Genomic DNA, 17,105 nt, shown 5'->3' on the forward strand with positions numbered 1-17,105 from the left:
GATGGAGAACAGAATGAGGGTCTATCACATGCCTGCATGAAGAGAATCAAGAGAAAGATGGGCAGAACATATTCCAAGGGCATGCCTGAGAGTCTTACAGAGGTCATGAAATGAAAAGCATGACATTCAGGCATCACAGTGTACCCTCTGTAAGATAAATAAAAAGAAATTTCCCCCTTGACACCTACTGATCGTATTGCAGGTGTGAAAATAAATAAAGGAAACCGCATTTAAAATGGAGCTGGGAAGCCTGTGGTGGTGGTGGGAGGGGAGTTCTCCTGCATTACCACTTCCTAACTTTGCAGACTCTGATAGGAGGGAGCTGTCCTTACACATTGGGTCAGCAAGAAGCTTATTCTACTCCAGGAGAAGAAAGGATGATTTGCTCCTTGCTTAACAATAGACCTAGGTGATGAGAAACCCATGTCTGAGCCAATAGGAAGCCACTACACTTCCAACTCCCACTCCTGATTTCCTCCAATGGACATTTTTGTTTGTAATAGTCCCTCCCAAACCTCCTTTTTCTCTCTTAAAGTTCCCCTCCTTTGTTCTTCAGACTTGCCTATGGTTTGCCATAGGTTGCATGTCCGGAATTATAATTCCTCTGCCAACCCGAATAAATTCATTTTTCCACATGACACTAAAGACAGAATGTTTTTACAGCTGCCAAAAAAGAAAAGACAGGTGAGCAGTAGGTTAGCCTGATTGCAGACTTCACAACAGGAACTGTGGAAACCAGTGGACAGCAGTTCGGACTTTCATAGCAAGGAGAGAACGACCCAGTTGGAGTTTCAGGCCTGGGTAAGTTTTCCAGGCACCAGCCACAGAGGACTCAACCGGGGGTGGGGGGGTGCTCCACCAGCAGACCCTCACTGTAAAGGGATTTATAAAGGATGGTTCTTAGGCAGAAGGCTACCTGAAGATGCCCTCGGAGAGGAAATAGATTTGAGGTGTAAAAGGAAATAGCGAGCAAATAAATAGTTGGTAAGTCAAGGTAAACGTAGAAAACAGTAAAAAACCCAAAAGCCAAGGGTCACCCTTGCCCACTCATCACCCCAAGCTTGAAGCCCGAATCTCGCGATAGACTCGTAGAAACTACAACTCCCGTAAGGCTCTGCGCGGCACGCATGCGCCATAGTGTGCGCGGTGTGCGTGCAGTTCTAGAACAGCGTTGAGGATCCGGGCGCCATGTTGCGGCCCAGGGGACCGCGGACAGACGCTTGAAGCGGCGGGAGCGGAGCGGGAGCGGGTTGGACATGGGCTGGTAGGAGCCCCGCCCCTCCTGCCTCTGCAGATCATGATCCACTCAGCGGCCACGGAGGTCGTGGTGGCGGGGGACGTGGCGTGGCTGGGCCAGCGCTAGAGATGAAGCCGTTTCCGGTGACAACCGCAGGATCTCAACAGACCCCGCCGCCACCCACGCTCTATGGCATCTCCTCCCCCATCAGTTTAGCCGCCCCGCAGGAGACAGACTGCATACTTACCCAGAAATTAATAGAAACCCTGAAACCCTTTGGGGTTTTGGAAGAGGAAGAGGAACTGCAGCGCAGGATTTTAATTTTGGAAAAATTAAATAATCTAGTAAAGGAATGGATACGAGAAATCAGCGAAAGCAAAAGCCTTCCACCAGCTATAATTGAAAATGTTGGAGGCAAAATCTTTACGTTCGGCTCTTACAGATTAGGCGTGCACACAAAAGGTGCTGACATAGATGCATTGTGTGTTGCACCCAGACATGTTGACCGAAGTGACTTTTTCACCTCCTTTTATGAGAAATTGAAACTACATGAAGAAGTAAAAGATTTAAGGGCTGTTGAGGAGGCATTTGTACCAGTTATCAGACTGTGTTTTGATGGGATAGAGATTGATATTTTGTTTGCAAGATTAGCCCTGCAGACTATTCCAGAAGATTTGGACCTAAGAGATGATAGTCTGCTTAAAAATTTAGATATTAGATGCATAAGAAGCCTTAATGGTTGCCGGGTAACCGATGAAATCTTACATCTAGTGCCAAATATTGACAATTTCAGGCTAACTCTCAGAGCTATCAAATTGTGGGCTAAATGCCACAATATCTATTCCAATATATTAGGTTTCCTAGGAGGTGTTTCCTGGGCCATGCTAGTAGCCAGAACTTGCCAACTTTATCCAAATGCAGTAGCAGCAACTCTTGTACGTAAATTCTTCTTGGTATTTTCTGAATGGGAGTGGCCAAATCCAGTGCTACTGAAAGAGCCTGAGGAGCAAAATCTTAATTTGCCTGTATGGGACCCAAGAGTAAATCCCAGTGATAGGTACCATCTTATGCCTATAATTACACCAGCCTACCCACAGCAGAACTCCACCTACAATGTGTCAGTTTCAACAAGGATGGTCATGATTGAGGAGTTTAAACAAGGGCTTGCTATCACACATGAGATTTTGCTGAGTAAGGCAGAGTGGTCCAAACTTTTTGATGCTCCAAGCTTCTTTCAGAAGTACAAGCATTATATTGTACTTCTCGCAAGTGCACCAACAGAAAAACAGCATCTTGAATGGGTGGGCTTGGTGGAATCAAAAATCCGAATCCTGGTTGGAAGCCTGGAGAAGAATGAGTTTATTACATTGGCACATGTGAATCCCACGTCATTTCCAGCACCCAGAGAAAACACTGACAAGGAAGAATTTTGTACAATGTGGGTGATTGGGTTAGTGTTAAAGAAACCAGAAAATTCTGAAGTTCTCAGTATTGATCTCACCTATGACATCCAGTCTTTCACAGATACAGTTTATAGGCAAGCAATAAATAGTAAGATGTTTGAGATGGATATGAAAATTGATGCAACGCACTTAAGAAAAAGGGAACTTCATCAGCTACTACCTAATCACGTGCTTCAGAAAAAGAAAACACATTCAACAGATGTCAGGTTGACAGCTTTGAATGACTTGTCTGATGACAGTGAAAACAGCATGCCTGTGCCTTCACCTACAAGTGCTGTGAAGGCTGGCCCAGTGACTGGCACCTCTCAGGGCAGAAACAGTCCTACTCTGGCTGGAATGGCGGGGTCTGTGACCGACGTACAGGTTCCTGAAGTTTCCTTGCAGCAAGTGAATCCCAGTGAGAGCTCAGGGGGTGCATCGAGTGAAAGCACTCCTCAGACGGCCTTACAATCAGCCATTTCTCCACCACCAAAGCCCACGATCACTCGAGTTGTTTCTTCAACACTTTTGGTAAACCGTCTACCCAGGCCTTCAGGGAGTGCAGCAGCAAACATAGCTAATCCTATAGTAGGAGTCTAGAGGACATTCTCACCTCATAAAGAAAGGACCAATGAAGCCAAAATGGAAGAGGAACAATCTTGTCAAGAGACAGTACAACTGAATTAGGAACTATTCAGACAGCAGCATCCTCTCGGTTGGCCTGCAGGGAACATCCAGTGTAGCTCTTTCCAGTATCCTCGCTCTCCTTGCAAATCCTATTCCTGTTATCAAGAATTCAATAAAACAGATGAACTGACAAAAACAACCTCAAAGGTTCATAAATAATATCTGCCAACTTGATCTGTAGTCTTCAAATGCTAAAGGAGGAGAATGAAGGGCGCTGAACTAGATAAGACTCAAAATAGGTTTAGGCTTATTTGGTAATTTCCTCTGCTGGGCTAATCTTGGTCAGAAGTCCGGGTTAGTACACCAGGCTAGAAGTACTGTTATTGATGTGTAGATTATTAATGTGTCAGCAACAGTTCCATTAACTATTTCAAAGGACTACTTCCCTTAAAGAGAACACTAGAGAAACATCCTCCAGATACCCTTGTACCTGTGACCAACCTCAGGACTGGAGTTAGGCTTGTTACATTGTTGGGGAGAACTGCAATACACATTGGTATCAGATTTCATTATACTGATGGACTTTATGTGTATTATTTATTATTAGAAAGTAGAATTAATTTTATATTTTTCAGCTTGATGAATTTTAGTTTTTTCCTGAAGTGTTTTCTTCATTATCAGTGTCCAGGTTGGATACCGTTGTGCAGTGGTATACTACACTTCCTAAAGAGCATGAGAGTCCCTAGTCAGTCCCTGGGAGGTAGCTGTAACCCTTGAACATGAAATGTCAACTCTAAGGGTATATATTTGACATTGAAACAGTAATTAGTAATTCTTTGGTTTTGATAGGACATGGTCAAGAAATGATATATTGGGTTGTTGGGGTTTTTTGTAGAATTGTTTTATAGTGCATACGCTCAGTGATCCAACAGCAAACACTGTCTTGGAGCTCACAAAGCTCCATGTTCTCTTGTCCTTAATTATTTGTCCTAAAACAAAATAGCCTTTTGTCTCCCCACCTCTTTGCTTTGCCTGTATACACATGGTATATTTGTGTGTTATTTCATTTAAAAAAATGCTAGGCCCTGGCCGGTTGGCTCAGGGGTAGAGCGTCGGCCTGGCATGCGGGGGACCCGGGTTCAATTCCCGGCCAGGGCACATAGGAGAAGCGCCCATTTGCTTCTCCACCCCCGCCCTTCCTTCCTCTCTGTCTCTCTTTTCTCCTCCTGCAGCCGAGGCTCCATTGGAGCAAAGATGGCCCAGGCGCTGGGGATGGCTCCTTGGCCTTTGCCCCAGGTGCTAGAGTGGCTCTGGTCGCGGCAGAGCGACGCTCCAGAGGGGCAGAGCATCGCCCCCTGGAGGGCAGAGCTTCGCCCCTGGTGGGCGTGCCAGGTGGATCCCGGTCGGGCGCATGCGGGAGTCTGTCTGACTGTCTCTCCCCGTTTCCAGCTTCAGAAAAATACAAAAATAAAAATAAAGAAATAAAATTAAAAAATGCTAGTAGCTCTGGCTGGTTGGCTCAGTGGTAGAGCGTTGGCCTGGCGTGCGTGGGACCCGGGTTCGATTCCCGGCCAGGGCACATAGGAGAAGTGCCCATTTGCTTCTCCACCCCCACCCCCTCCTTCCTCTCTGTCTTTCTCTTCCCCTCCTGCAGCCAAGGCTCCATTGGAGCAAAGATGGCCCGGGCGCTGGGGATGGCTTCTTGGCCTCTGCCCCAGGCGCTAGAGTGGCTCTGGTCGTGGCAGAGCGACGCCCTGGAGGGGCAGAGCATCGCACCCTGGTGGGCGTGCCAGGTGGATCCCGGTCGGGTGCATGCGGGAGTCTGTCTGTCTCTCCCCGTTTCCAGCTTCAGAAAAATACAAAAAAAAAAATGCTAGTATTTTCTTAACCATGATAAGAAATCAGTAATCCTGTGACCATGTGGCATGAAACACTAAATTTTGGATCCTTGGCTAATATTTTAGTAAGACTTGACTAGAATGCCTGTGAAATATGTTAACAGTCTTGGATGGCCATTTGATCTCCACACATGAGAAATTTTATGTACTCCATAGAATATCTGTTTATAAAAACGTCCAATTTAAACAGGTAAGTAGAAAGATCTTTCCCCTAAGAATGTTATGCCAATTTTTGTTTTTATTGATTGATTTTTAGAGAGAGAGAGAGAGAGAGAGAGAGAAGCATTTATTTGTTGTTCCACTTAGTTATGTCTTCATTGGTTGCTTCCTGTGTATGCCCCGACCTAGGATCAAACCCACAGCGTTGGTGTTTTGGGACAACGCTCTAACGCAGCGGTCCCCAACCCCTGGGCTGTGGACTGGTACCTGTCCACAGAGAAAGAATAAATAACTTACATTACTTTCGTTTTATTTCTATTTAAGTCTGAACGATGTTTTATTTTTAAAAAATGACCAGATTCTCTCTGTTACATCCGTCTAAGACTCACTCTTGACGCTTGTCTCGGTCACGTGATACATTTATCCATCCCACCCTAAAGGCTGGTCCGTGAAAATATTTTCTGACATTAAACTGGTCCGTGGCCTAAAAAAGGTTGGGGCCACTGCTCTAATGGACTGAACTAACCGGCTAGGGTGCCAGCTCTTGTTTTTAAATGACTTACTAAAATTCATCAGTAAATTTTATATCTAGAAAAAAATTTCTAACAAACACTGGACATCTAGTCAGTTTCTCCTCTTTTGTTTTATCCTATAAATATTAGAAAGTCCTTTTGTTACGATATTTTTTAAAAACCACATGAGTAAGCCACAGAACATCCACGTTTAGGAAACATGAGTGACAGTGGCTTAGATGAAGGAAAGCAGTCTTTCTTCATCAGGAGACAGCACCCCTAACAGTTTTCCCAGTTAGCCTGGTTCTGACCCCTCCCCCCACTGCATTCCTTTCTACCACAGTGCATTGTCACATCAAACTGCAGTATCTTACACCCTTCTTTTATCCCCTGGATTAATTTTTCCAAATTAGAATATAATTTCTTTCCTCTCGGGCTGTGCAGTAATGGAGACTTCCTTTTCGGCGTTCCTCTCTGCTGCCTGACATGTGGTGGTCCGTTCCCACAGCTTGTCCCTGCGCCGCCGCCCGGCCCTCCCCCGCCATCACGAGTCAGGTGGAGTGTGCACAGCGCCTGTGGACTTTCAGCAGCTACGGTGTCGGGTTGAAATTGTCAGGCACAGATTTTGTCTTGTCATTGTATTTACATTATTTTACTCAGCTGGAAACTTGGACCTGTTTAATTCTATTTTTCAATACCTGAATATCAGACTTTTTTTCCCCCCATATGGTATATGTATTTATTGTCTCATGACTGGAGTTTGCTTTGTCTTATAGTACTTGTACTCGTATTTTTCAAGCACAATTTTGAAGCAGATCATGTATTTCTCCATTAAAAGAAATAAAAATAAAGAGCAACGAAGTTAGGAAAGGGGACCTAAATCTGACACAAACAGTTCCGATGTTCTTACATTGCTCCGACGGAGGCAAAGACACTGATAACTCTTTATTAAATCTAGAATTCATGTTACCATGTTAGGGGAAATTATGAAAAGGCTAAAACTTCACATCAGTAAATGTAAAAAAATGGAGTTTAAGAAGTATTATTCCAAAAGAAGGCAGGAAAGGAAGGAAAGGAATTGGGGGTGGGGCAGTACATAGAAAAAAATAGTATAAAAAGAAAACATAATCTAAGATGGTGGAAATGAAACCAAATATATCTGCCACTGTGTGTGATAAATGGACCAAACTTCCTGACTAAAGGACAGAGATTGTCAGATTCCATGGAAAAACTAAGCCCAGCTGCAAGCTATTTTATTTACAAGAAACACACCCAAAATGTAAGACATAAAAGAATGGAAAAGAAATGCTAATGAAAAGAAGCTGTTAGGTAACAATATCATCCAAACAGATTTCAAAGCAAAAATAATTGCTAGGGACAAAATACATCAATGAAAGAAGAAATAACACAGCAGGAAAATGGAACAATTTAAAACTGGTTTGCACCCAATTAGCCTCAACATAAAGTAACAAAGCAAAGATGAACAGAAATTGCCCAACTGTCATTGCCATAGAAGATTTAGGCAGCTCTTTCATGAACGATATGGAAAAGGGAAACGGTTGGGAGCCCAGCGGGAGCTGGGAAACGTTTTCCGTAGTGGGCCAGATAGTAATGCTTTCTGCTCTGTGAGGCAGTACGGTCTGGCTCTCAATACTGAATTGCCTTTGTGGGGTGAAGGTAGCCCTGGACAACACGTAGACAGATGCCCAGGGCTGGATTTGTCTCCCCTCCCCACCAGCTCTTGTTTGCATCCCTTATCTATTGGACATTTATTCTAGAACCCTCCATCCAACAACTGGAAGTGCATATTCTCAAATAAGCATTGGACAGGTATAAAAATTAACTTCATGCTAGATCAGAAAGTAAGACAACATCTTTCAAAGTGTCAGAGTCATAGACCATGTTCTCTGATTATAGAAGAGTAAGTTAGAAATCAGTAATAAAGGGCAGAGAGAATTTCCGGAAGAAGACACAAAAAGCTCAGACCGCAGAGAAAGAGATTGATGCTCAGAATCTCTTTATTGTACCAAATAACGAATAGTGGAAAGGAAAAACAGGTCGTAGTGGAGAGGATTTCATAATGCATAAAATCGACATGATTACTATCCAGATTATATAAAATAATTTTTTATTAATTTTAGAGAGGAAGGGAGAGAGAGAGTCAGAAAGATGGATTTGTTGTTTTACTTATTTATGTATTCCCTGATTGATTCTTGTATGTACCTTCACTGGGAGTGGAACTTGCAACCTTGGCATATTGGGACAACACTCTAACCAACTGAGCTATCCAGCCAGGGCCCAGATTATATTAACTATGGGGGAGAAGCTGTTTAAAAAGACTAAACGCCCAATAAAAATGGATAAAAGAGCCTGACCAGGTGGTGGCGCAGTGGATAGAGCGTTGGACTGGGATGCAGAGGGCCCAGGTTCGAGATCCCGAGGTCGCCGGATTGAGCGCGGGCTCATCTGGTTTGAGCAGGGAGCCCACCAGCTTGGACCCAGGGTTGCTGGCTCCAGCAGGGGGTTGCTCGGTCTGCTGGGGGCCCGCAGTCAAGGCACGTGTGAGAGAGCAATCAGTGGACAACTAGGGTGTTGCAACGCGCAATGAAGGGCTGATGATTGCTTCTCATCTCTCTCCATTCCTGTCTGTCTGTCCCTGTCTATCCCTCTCTCTCTCTGAAAATAAAAATGGATAAAAGAAGTGCCTTTTAGACGAGGAACTAGGGATGGACAATAAACAGGAAAAGAGGTTCAACTTGGTTAGTAGTAAGGAAACTAGAATTAGGACAGAAATAAAGGAATCGGCCTTGGTGAGGATGAGGAGCCGTGGGGACACTGACCCTGAATGACGAGAGTGCGCACTGTTTGCGTGTTTGCGTCCCTTTGGGAGACAGTCTGGTGCTGTCGACATGCCACACCTTGTGCTTCGCGGACTCCACAAGAGGTTCGCCGTCACCAGCTGTGGGGCACTGATGTGCCTCATCTAACTGGTCCCTTTATTGCTCGAGGTGGCAGAGTCTGTGGGCCCCTCTGCGGCTGTGTCCAGAACTTGACACACCCTCCAACGTGCCATGTAAATATCACAATTCTCAGTATATGTCATGGTGTCAGAAAGGTCGGGGAGAAACCGCCCTGTAGGTCATGGGAGTGTTTCTGCAGCGTTCTGTAAGTCAGAAGCTTGAATGAACCCCATATCCATAAACGGGGGATGGCTACGCTGTGGTATAGTCATGCAGTAAATAATGTAAAACTGTGAGATGAAACGGACCGTAGCTGCGTGCACCAACACAGATTCTGCTCCTAATGTTGAGGGAAAAAGAAAATTGCAAAAAACCACACTGTGATATAATTTATATGTGGTTTAAAAACAGGCAAAACAGGGCAGTAGAATTGAAGGTCATAAAAACGTGTAGTGTAACTATTGATATAAATGAAATACAAGGGGATGTGAAACACAGAATCCCGAACAGCAGCTCCCTTTGGGGGTGGGGTGGGGTGGGGAGGGCCGGGTGCAGCTGGAGCACACAGCGAGACTGCACGGGTCCCACTTTCCCAGGGTGTGGTGGGTGAGACGGTATTCGTTTATCCGTGGTCTGAGTCACAAATGCTCTCCTGTGTGAAATATTTTATAATGAAAACTAAAACCCAGCACCGAGGGGATATCTTAAAAACCTCTTGATTGGTTCAGAGTCGCACCTGGCCCGCTGACAGCAGCTGAGCGGCTGCAGGCTGACTCTCTCACACGGATGGAGTAGGGCGGGACTGACAGAGGTCTTTCCTGGTCCCCGGGGGCCGGCTTCTCCCTCTCTTAGCACCGTCTTTGTAGTTCACGCCTTCCACCCTCAGGGTCACCTCCAGGTGCCGGATGATCGTGGGGCCACTGCCGACACTGTCATTTAAGGCAGGAAGGAGGAAGGAAGGGGCATGGACAAAGGTGTCCTGCAAACTGTCCTCCTTCCATGGGCTTTCCCAGAACTCCCAAGAGGGACATCCCCTCATCTTTCCCTGACTGGACCTTAGTCGCGTGGCTGTGTCTACCCGCTGGGTACATGCTTTCATCGTTCCTCACCGTCATGCTGTTGGGACGGAGGACAGGATGGGTCCCAGAGGCGGTGATCGCAATGTCCTACACAGCACTCAGGTTTAGATGTTCAAGCACGTCCAACTAATGCAGACTTTAACGACGGGACTCAGGCCTGGACAGCGACGGAAACGCAGCCGAGGGTGCAGCGAGTGTGGTACTGGGAGGAGGGCCATAGCTGCAAGTGCACACACTCTAAAAGGATGAGCTGCCTGCCTACATTATTAGGTAAAAGGGGAACACAGTAAATCTAGTGAGTGAAGAAAGGAAATAATATAGAGCAGAAAGTAAAGACATAGAAAGTAAGCATGCAGTGGAGAGGATCCGTGAAGTGAAGAGTAGGTTCTTTTTTTTTTTTTTTGTATTTTTTCTGAAGTTGGAAACGGGGAGGCAGTCAGACTCCCGCATGCGCCAGACCAGGATCCACCCCCGGCATGCCCACCAGGGGACGATGCTCTGCCCATCTGGGGCGTCGCTCTTGCAACCAGAGTCATTATAGCGCCTGAGGCAGAGGCCATGGAGCCATCCTCAGCACCCGGGCCAACTTTGCTCCAATGGAGCCTTGGCTGCGGGAGGGGAAGAGAGAGAGAGAGGAAGGAGAAGGGGAGGGGTGGAGAAGCAGATGGGCGCTTCTCCTGTGTGCCCTGGCCAGGAATTGAACCCGGGACTCCTGCATGCCAGGCTGACGCTCTACCACTGAGCCAACCGGCCAGGGCCAAGAGTAGGTTCTTTGAGGAGACTGATAAAATAGTCAGAACTGGAAAGGTTGATGAGGAAAAATGAAGACAGTACCTAAACAAGCTTAGGAACGTAATAGGGGACATAGCTGCACACCTGGTGCAGGTTCTCTTTAAGGATCTTACAGATAGCTTGATGTTAGTAAATGTGAAAACTTAGATGAGGTGGACAATATCCTAGGAAAAGAACTTACCAAAAGTCACTCAAGAGAGGAAAACAAGAATAGACTTATAACCTTGAAAGAAATTGCATGAGTCATTTGAAAATGTACCCACCAAAACCAAAGTCAAACCACAAAAACGTAACACCAGAAGGTCATGCAGGCCAATTCTTTCTAATATTCAAGGACAGGGTTATTCCAGTATTATACCTCACACTGTTCCAGAGAACAGAAAGAGAAGAAACAGTATAGGAGTCAAATACGGGATGGGCAAAAATAGGTTTACAGTTGTTCGCGTGGAAACAGGCATAATACAATAATTAATAAATAATAGTACAAGGATAAACCCTGTTCGTTACAACTGTAAATCTACTTTTGCCCTCCGCTGTATAATCTTCATACCAAAACCAGAGCAGGGAAGTATCATAAAGAAGAGTTATCGGCCAAATTCACTTACAAATGTGACTATGAAAACCAAAACCCAAGCCAGAAATGTGTAGAAAACACATCAGGACCAGGTTGATGGCTCTCTGGAATGTGTGGATGATTTAACACCTGAAATGCTGGCTGGCACGGTGGTTCTGGCTATTTGGCAAGAGGCTCCACCTCTTCTCCTTGGCTGATAAAGTGTTCTCACGACATGGTGGTGACTTACCTCAGCACGCGTGTTCTGAGCGAGTACAGTGCCAGTGGCAGTGTCTTCCGGGACCTAACGATGGGAGTCACTCACACACTGCCGTGCCCAGTGTTTTTCTGGTTGAACAGCTCTACTCAGAGGGCTTCAGCACCAGGCGGAGGGATTAGGGGACATCTTAGAGACTGAATTCCTCACTGACCGACACGGAAAGTGGGTTCATTTCATACATTACAATGGAATTCCATACAGCACCGAAATGGAAGGAACTGGAGAAGCCCACAGCGAATGGGTCCCTGACATCACTGACATGATGCTGGTTGAAAAAGCAAGTTGGATAAGGATACACACCAGGTGGGACCACTTCATCAAAGTTTTAAAGAATGAAACAATATATTTTTCAGAGATTCTTCATATGTTAGTCATAATATATGATTAAATAGAAAGCATATATAGGGATTATGCCCCCGAACAGCACTGCTGTTACTTCTGGGTAGGAGAGAGGACGCACACCCATGTCTACAGTTTTCTTATTTCCTCAGCCTGGTTCATATGTTGTCTGATTCAAACACTTGTGTGTGCCTGGAGTGTCTCGTAACTCTACAGCGGGGTGAGGAGGAGACGAGATCAGAAGCATGTGGGGAGACAGCTGTTGGCGGGATTCTGGCTGACCAGGGAGGGGGGTATCCCTCATGGGGCAGGTTCCAGGCAGGGCTGGGGACACCAGAGCGTGTTGGGGTGCCATTGGGAAGAACCCACTGTGCGGGGAAGCTGGGGAGAGGCCTGCCATCCAGTGGGAATAGTGTTGTCACCCTCTCTCCTGATTATATAGCAACATTTGTTCATCTTAGAGAGTGTGAACCAACCACACATAAAACTAGAGAGAGAAAAGGTCACTGAAATCCCAGTATCCACTGGAATACCACAAACTGTTTCCCCTTGTACAGAAAAGGGTATGAGACAGATGTATATGGACAGTTGGACAAATACTGATAAAGCAAACCACCGAGTCATGCCCACTGGCCCAGAACCAGCAGAGCCGCAGCGCAGAGCCCTGTTCAGCCGCCCCTGCCTCCCAGAGCCGCCAGAGTCCTGACTGGTGATGGCGCCTGCTTTCTCCCTGTGAGGGTATGTGCACTCCTCACACAGGTCACCTCTCAGCTCCGTGCAGCCGGTCTCCAGTGTGGGTGCCCAAGGCTTTGATTTCTGTCAACACCCCTATTTTCCTTTGAAACTGGCCAGTGTTTTCAGGACAAAAGTGCCCAAAACACTCCTACCTCTCAGGCCACGTCCTGATCAGGAGGCGCTCTTCCTGTTGGCAGAACTCGGTTCCCGGTGTCACAGGACGTGGGTTCCCGTCCCTCTGCTGGCTGTTGTCTCCGGTACTCCGCTCCCCTGACCACCACACCCTTGTGCGACTGCTCTGCTTTTAAAGGCTCTGTGTTTAAGCTAGCCCACCTGGGCAATGGCCAACCCAGAGTGGGCTGATTAGTAAAATTAATCACATCTGCAAAAACCTCTTTGGCTGAAGAGCAGATCACACTGTGATGGCTCATACATTCAAAGGTCCCACGCACACTCCTAGGAGGGGATCACACAAGGACGGGGCCGGGGGTCATCTCAGTTCTGGCCTCTGACCCCCAGTGACTCACATGCCTCCCGCTCCCAAGGTTCCCTGTTAGAGTACTCTCCCATCGAGGGTCAGTTGAAGTTCAAGTCCCAAAGCTTACTTTACTTGGTTTTCTGAATTTCAGGTGTTACCTGGTGACTTCCTGCAGGGAAGACGAGGCTGCAGCTCTTCTCACCACTGTCCTTTAAACGCCCAGACCCCATTGTCCTGTCCTCATCGTGATTTTGGTTAGATCAGTACTCGGGGTTCACATTTTTATGACCAGGGATAGTTTCGCCTGAAGATTGGTATGCACAAAGATTACTTTTTCTTCTTGTCTAACTTTTAGTTTCTTTGAAATTAGGTGTTGCCACCGTTGTTGATTTGTTTGCTTTTTCTTGGTACTTTTCACTAATTCATTATTCCCCAAGTCTCTGCCAATTATCTTCCCTGTTTTCACGATGCTCAGACAGATGTGTGGTGAATTGTATCAGTTTCAGTGTTCTGGAGCATTCTACCTGCTTCAGTCCAGCTGCTGCTCTCAGAGGCCCCTGTCCTCTGCTCTTTCCGCCCCCGACCTAGACCACCTCCGCCCCCGTGCTAGACCGCCCCCGCCCCGTGCTAGACCGCCCCCGTCCTAGATAGACCGCCCCCGTCCTAGATAGACCGCCTCCGCCCCCCCCCCCCCCCGTCCTAGGTAGACCGCCCCCGTCCTAGATAGACCGCCCCCGCCCCCGTGCTAGACCGCCTCCGCCCCCGTCCTAGATAGACCGCCTCCGCCCCCGTGCTAGACCGCCCCCGCCCCCCCTGTCCTAGACCGCCCCCGCCCCCCTATCCTAGACCGCCCCCGCCCCCCCCTGTCCTAGACCGCCTCCGCCCCCGTGCTAGACCGCCCCTGCCCCCGCGCTAGACCGCCTCCGCCCCCCGTCCTAGATAGACCGCCCCTGCCCCCGTGCTAGACCGCCCCCGCCCCCCCTGTCCTAGACCGCCCCCGCCCCCGTGCTAGACCGCCCCGGCCCCCGTCCTAGATAGACCACCCCCGCCCCCGTCCTAGATAGACCACCCCCGCCCCCGTCCTAGATAGACCGCCCCCGTCCTAGATAGACCGCCTCCGCCCCCCCCCCCCCCCCGTGCAAGACCGCCCCCGCCCCCGTGCTAGACCGCCTCCGCCCCCGTGCTAGACTGCCCCCGCCCCCCCCTGTCCTAGACCGCCCCGGCCCCGTGCTAGACCGCCCCCGCCCCCGTGCTAGACCGCCCCCGCCCCCGTCCTAGGTAGACCGCCCCCGCCCCCGTGCTAGACCGCCCCCGTCCTAGATAGACCGCCCCCGTCCTAGATAGACCGCCCCCGCCCCCTTGCTAGACCGCCTCCGCCCCCCCCCCCGTCCTAGATAGACTGCCCCCGCCCCCGTCCTAGATAGACCGCCCCCGCCCCCGTGCTAGATAGACCGCCCCCGCCCCCGTGCTAGATAGACCGCCTCCGCCCCCCGTCCTAGGTAGACCGCCCCCGTCCTAGATAGACTGCCCCCGCCCCCGTCCTAGATATACCGCCCCCGCCCCCGTGCTAGACCGCCTCCGCCCCCCGTCCTAGGTAGACCGACCCCGTCCTAGATAGACCGCCTCCGCCCCCCGTGCAAGACCGCCTCCGCCCCCGTGCTAGACCGCCCCCGCCCCCGTGCTAGACCGCCTCCGCCCCCCGTGCTAGACCGCCTCCGCCCCCGTGCTAGACCGCCCCCGCCCCCGTGCTAGACCGCCCCCGCCCCCGTGCTAGACCGCCCCCACTCCCGTCCTAGACCGCCCCTGCCCTCGTGCTAGACCGCCCCCGCCCCCCCCCGTCCTAGATCGCCTCCGCCCCCCGTGCTAGACCGCCCCCGCCCCCGTGCTAGACCGCCCCCACTCCCGTCCTAGACCGCCCCTGCCCTCGTGCTAGACCGCCCCCGCCCCCCCCCCCCCGTGCTAGACCGCCTCCGCCCCCCGTGCTAGACCGCCTCCGCCCCCGTGCTAGACCGCCCCCGCCCCCGTGCTAGACCGCCCCCGCCCCCGTGCTAGACCGCCCCCACTCCCGTCCTAGACCGCTCCCGCCCCCGTGCTAGACCGCCCCCGCCCCCGTGCTAGACCGCCTCCGCCCCCCGTGCTAGACCGCCTCCGCCCCCGTGCTAGACCGCCTCCGCCCCCGTGCTAGACCGCCCCCGCCCCCGTGCTAGACCGCCCCCACTCCCGTCCTAGACCGCCCCTGCCCTCGTGCTAGACCGCCCCCGCCCCCCCCCCGTCCTAGATCGCCTCCGCCCCTGTGCTAGACCGCCCCCGCCCCCCCTGTCCTAGACCGCCCCCGCCCCCCCCCCCGTGCTAGACCACCCCCGCGCTAGACCGCCTCCGCCCCCTGTCCTAGATAGACCGCCCCCGCCCCCGTCCTAGACCGCCCCTGCCCCCGTGCTAGACCGCCTCCGCCCCCCGTCCTAGATAGACCGCCCCGCCCCCGTCCTAGATAGACCGCCCCCGCCCCCGTCCTAGATAGACCGCCCCCGCCTCCGTCCTAGATAGACCGCCCCTGCCCCCCGTCCTAGGTAGACCGCCCCCGTCCTAGATAGACCGCCTCCGCCCCCGTGCAAGACCGCCCCCGCCCCCGTGCTAGACCGCCCCCGCCCCCGTCCTAGATAGACCGCCTCCGCCCCCGTGCTAGACCGCCCCCGCCCCCGTGCTAGACCACCTCCGCCCCCCGTCCTAGGTAGACCGACCCCGTCCTAGATAGACCGCCTCCGCCCCCGTGCAAGACCGCCCCCGCCCCCGTGCTAGACCGCTCCCGCCCCCGTGCTAGACCGCCCCCACCCCCGTGCTAGACCGCCTCCGCCCCCGTCCTAGATAGACCGCCTCCGCCCCCGTGCTAGACCGCCCCCGCCCCCCCCCCGTCCTAGACCGCCCCCGCCCCCGTGCTAGACCGCCCCCGCCCCCGTCCTAGGTAGACCGCCCCCACACCCCCTGTCCTAGACCGCCCCTGCCCCTGTGCTAGACCGCCCCCGCCCCCCCCCCGTCCTAGACCGCCTCTGCCCCCGTCCTAGACCGCCCCCGCCCCCCGTGCTAGACCGCCCCCGCGCTAGACCGCCTCTGCCCCCCGTCCTAGATAGACCGCCCCCGCCCCCGTCCTAGATAGACCGCCTCCGCCCCCGTCCTAGATAGACCGCCCCCGCCCCCGTCCTAGATAGACCGCCCCGCCCCCGTCCTAGACCGCCTTCGACCCCGTGCTAGAGACCACGCCTCGTTTTGGTGGAGTGTCTCCTCCAGTGGCTTCCTGAGAAAGTGTACATGGGAGTTAAAATTGTTTAAAACTGTGCATGTCTAAAAAAGATCTGTATTCTACTTTAATACTTGGTTAATAGTTTAGCTGGGTATAGAGTTTTAGAATGAAAATAATTTTCTTTCCTAGAATTCTGAGGACTGGGCCCATTCCTTCTCACTCCCCGTGCGCCTGTGAGAAGTGGCCGCGCACTCCGCCCGCCCTACCGGACACGTTCAGGTCCTCCCTCTGGTGCCCCCAGCCTCGTTCTGAAAACTCACACTGTGTGTCTTGGTGTGCTCTCAGCGCAGTGCTAGGCTTTTACTTCTTTACTGTAAAAAACTATGCTTGTATCCAGTATCATATTTATGTCATCTCATTAAAACACGTCCGGTTGCATGTTTGCACCCTCTGTGCATTTTTATTTTATTTTATTTTTTTGTATTTTTCTGAAGCTGGAAATGGGGAGGCAGTCAGACTCCCGCATGCGCCGGACCGGGATCCACCCGGTACGCCCACCAGGGGGCGTGTTGTGACCAGAGCCACTCTAGCGCCTGGGGCAGAGGCCAAGGAGCCATCCCCAGCGCCCGGGCCATCTTTTGCTCCAATGGAGCCTCGGCTGCGGGAGGGGAAGAGAGAGACAGAGAGGAAGGAGAGGGGGAGGGGTGGAGAAGCAGATGGGCGCTTCTCCTGTGTGCCCTGGCCGGGAATCGAACCCGGGACTTCCGCACGCCAGGCCG

At 51.1% G+C, this 17,105-nt stretch overlaps 2 protein-coding genes across 4 annotated transcripts in view; both read left to right on the top strand.

The window, feature by feature from the left end:
- The window catches only part of RADIL (Rap associating with DIL domain), a 52,742-nt gene that overhangs the window by 11,568 nt on the left and 24,069 nt on the right, over positions 1–17,105 (top strand). The gene's annotated exons all lie outside the window — the stretch shown is intronic.
- Positions 1,206–3,649, top strand: PAPOLB (poly(A) polymerase beta). The gene has a single exon (XM_066277657.1). It carries the CDS (start codon positions 1,366–1,368, stop codon positions 3,277–3,279), a length of 1,914 nt encoding a protein of 637 aa, XP_066133754.1. The 5' UTR covers positions 1,206–1,365; the 3' UTR covers positions 3,280–3,649.

The sequence above is a fragment of the Saccopteryx bilineata genome, chromosome 4, assembly GCF_036850765.1.
Source record: "Saccopteryx bilineata isolate mSacBil1 chromosome 4, mSacBil1_pri_phased_curated, whole genome shotgun sequence".
Classification (NCBI taxonomy): domain Eukaryota; kingdom Metazoa; phylum Chordata; class Mammalia; order Chiroptera; family Emballonuridae; genus Saccopteryx; species Saccopteryx bilineata.

What these genes read in the sequence shown, in the direction of transcription:
- PAPOLB (XM_066277657.1), top strand. Translation starts at nt 1,366, where the DNA reads ATGAAGCCGTTTCCGGTGACAACCGCAGGATCTCAACAGACCCCGCCG.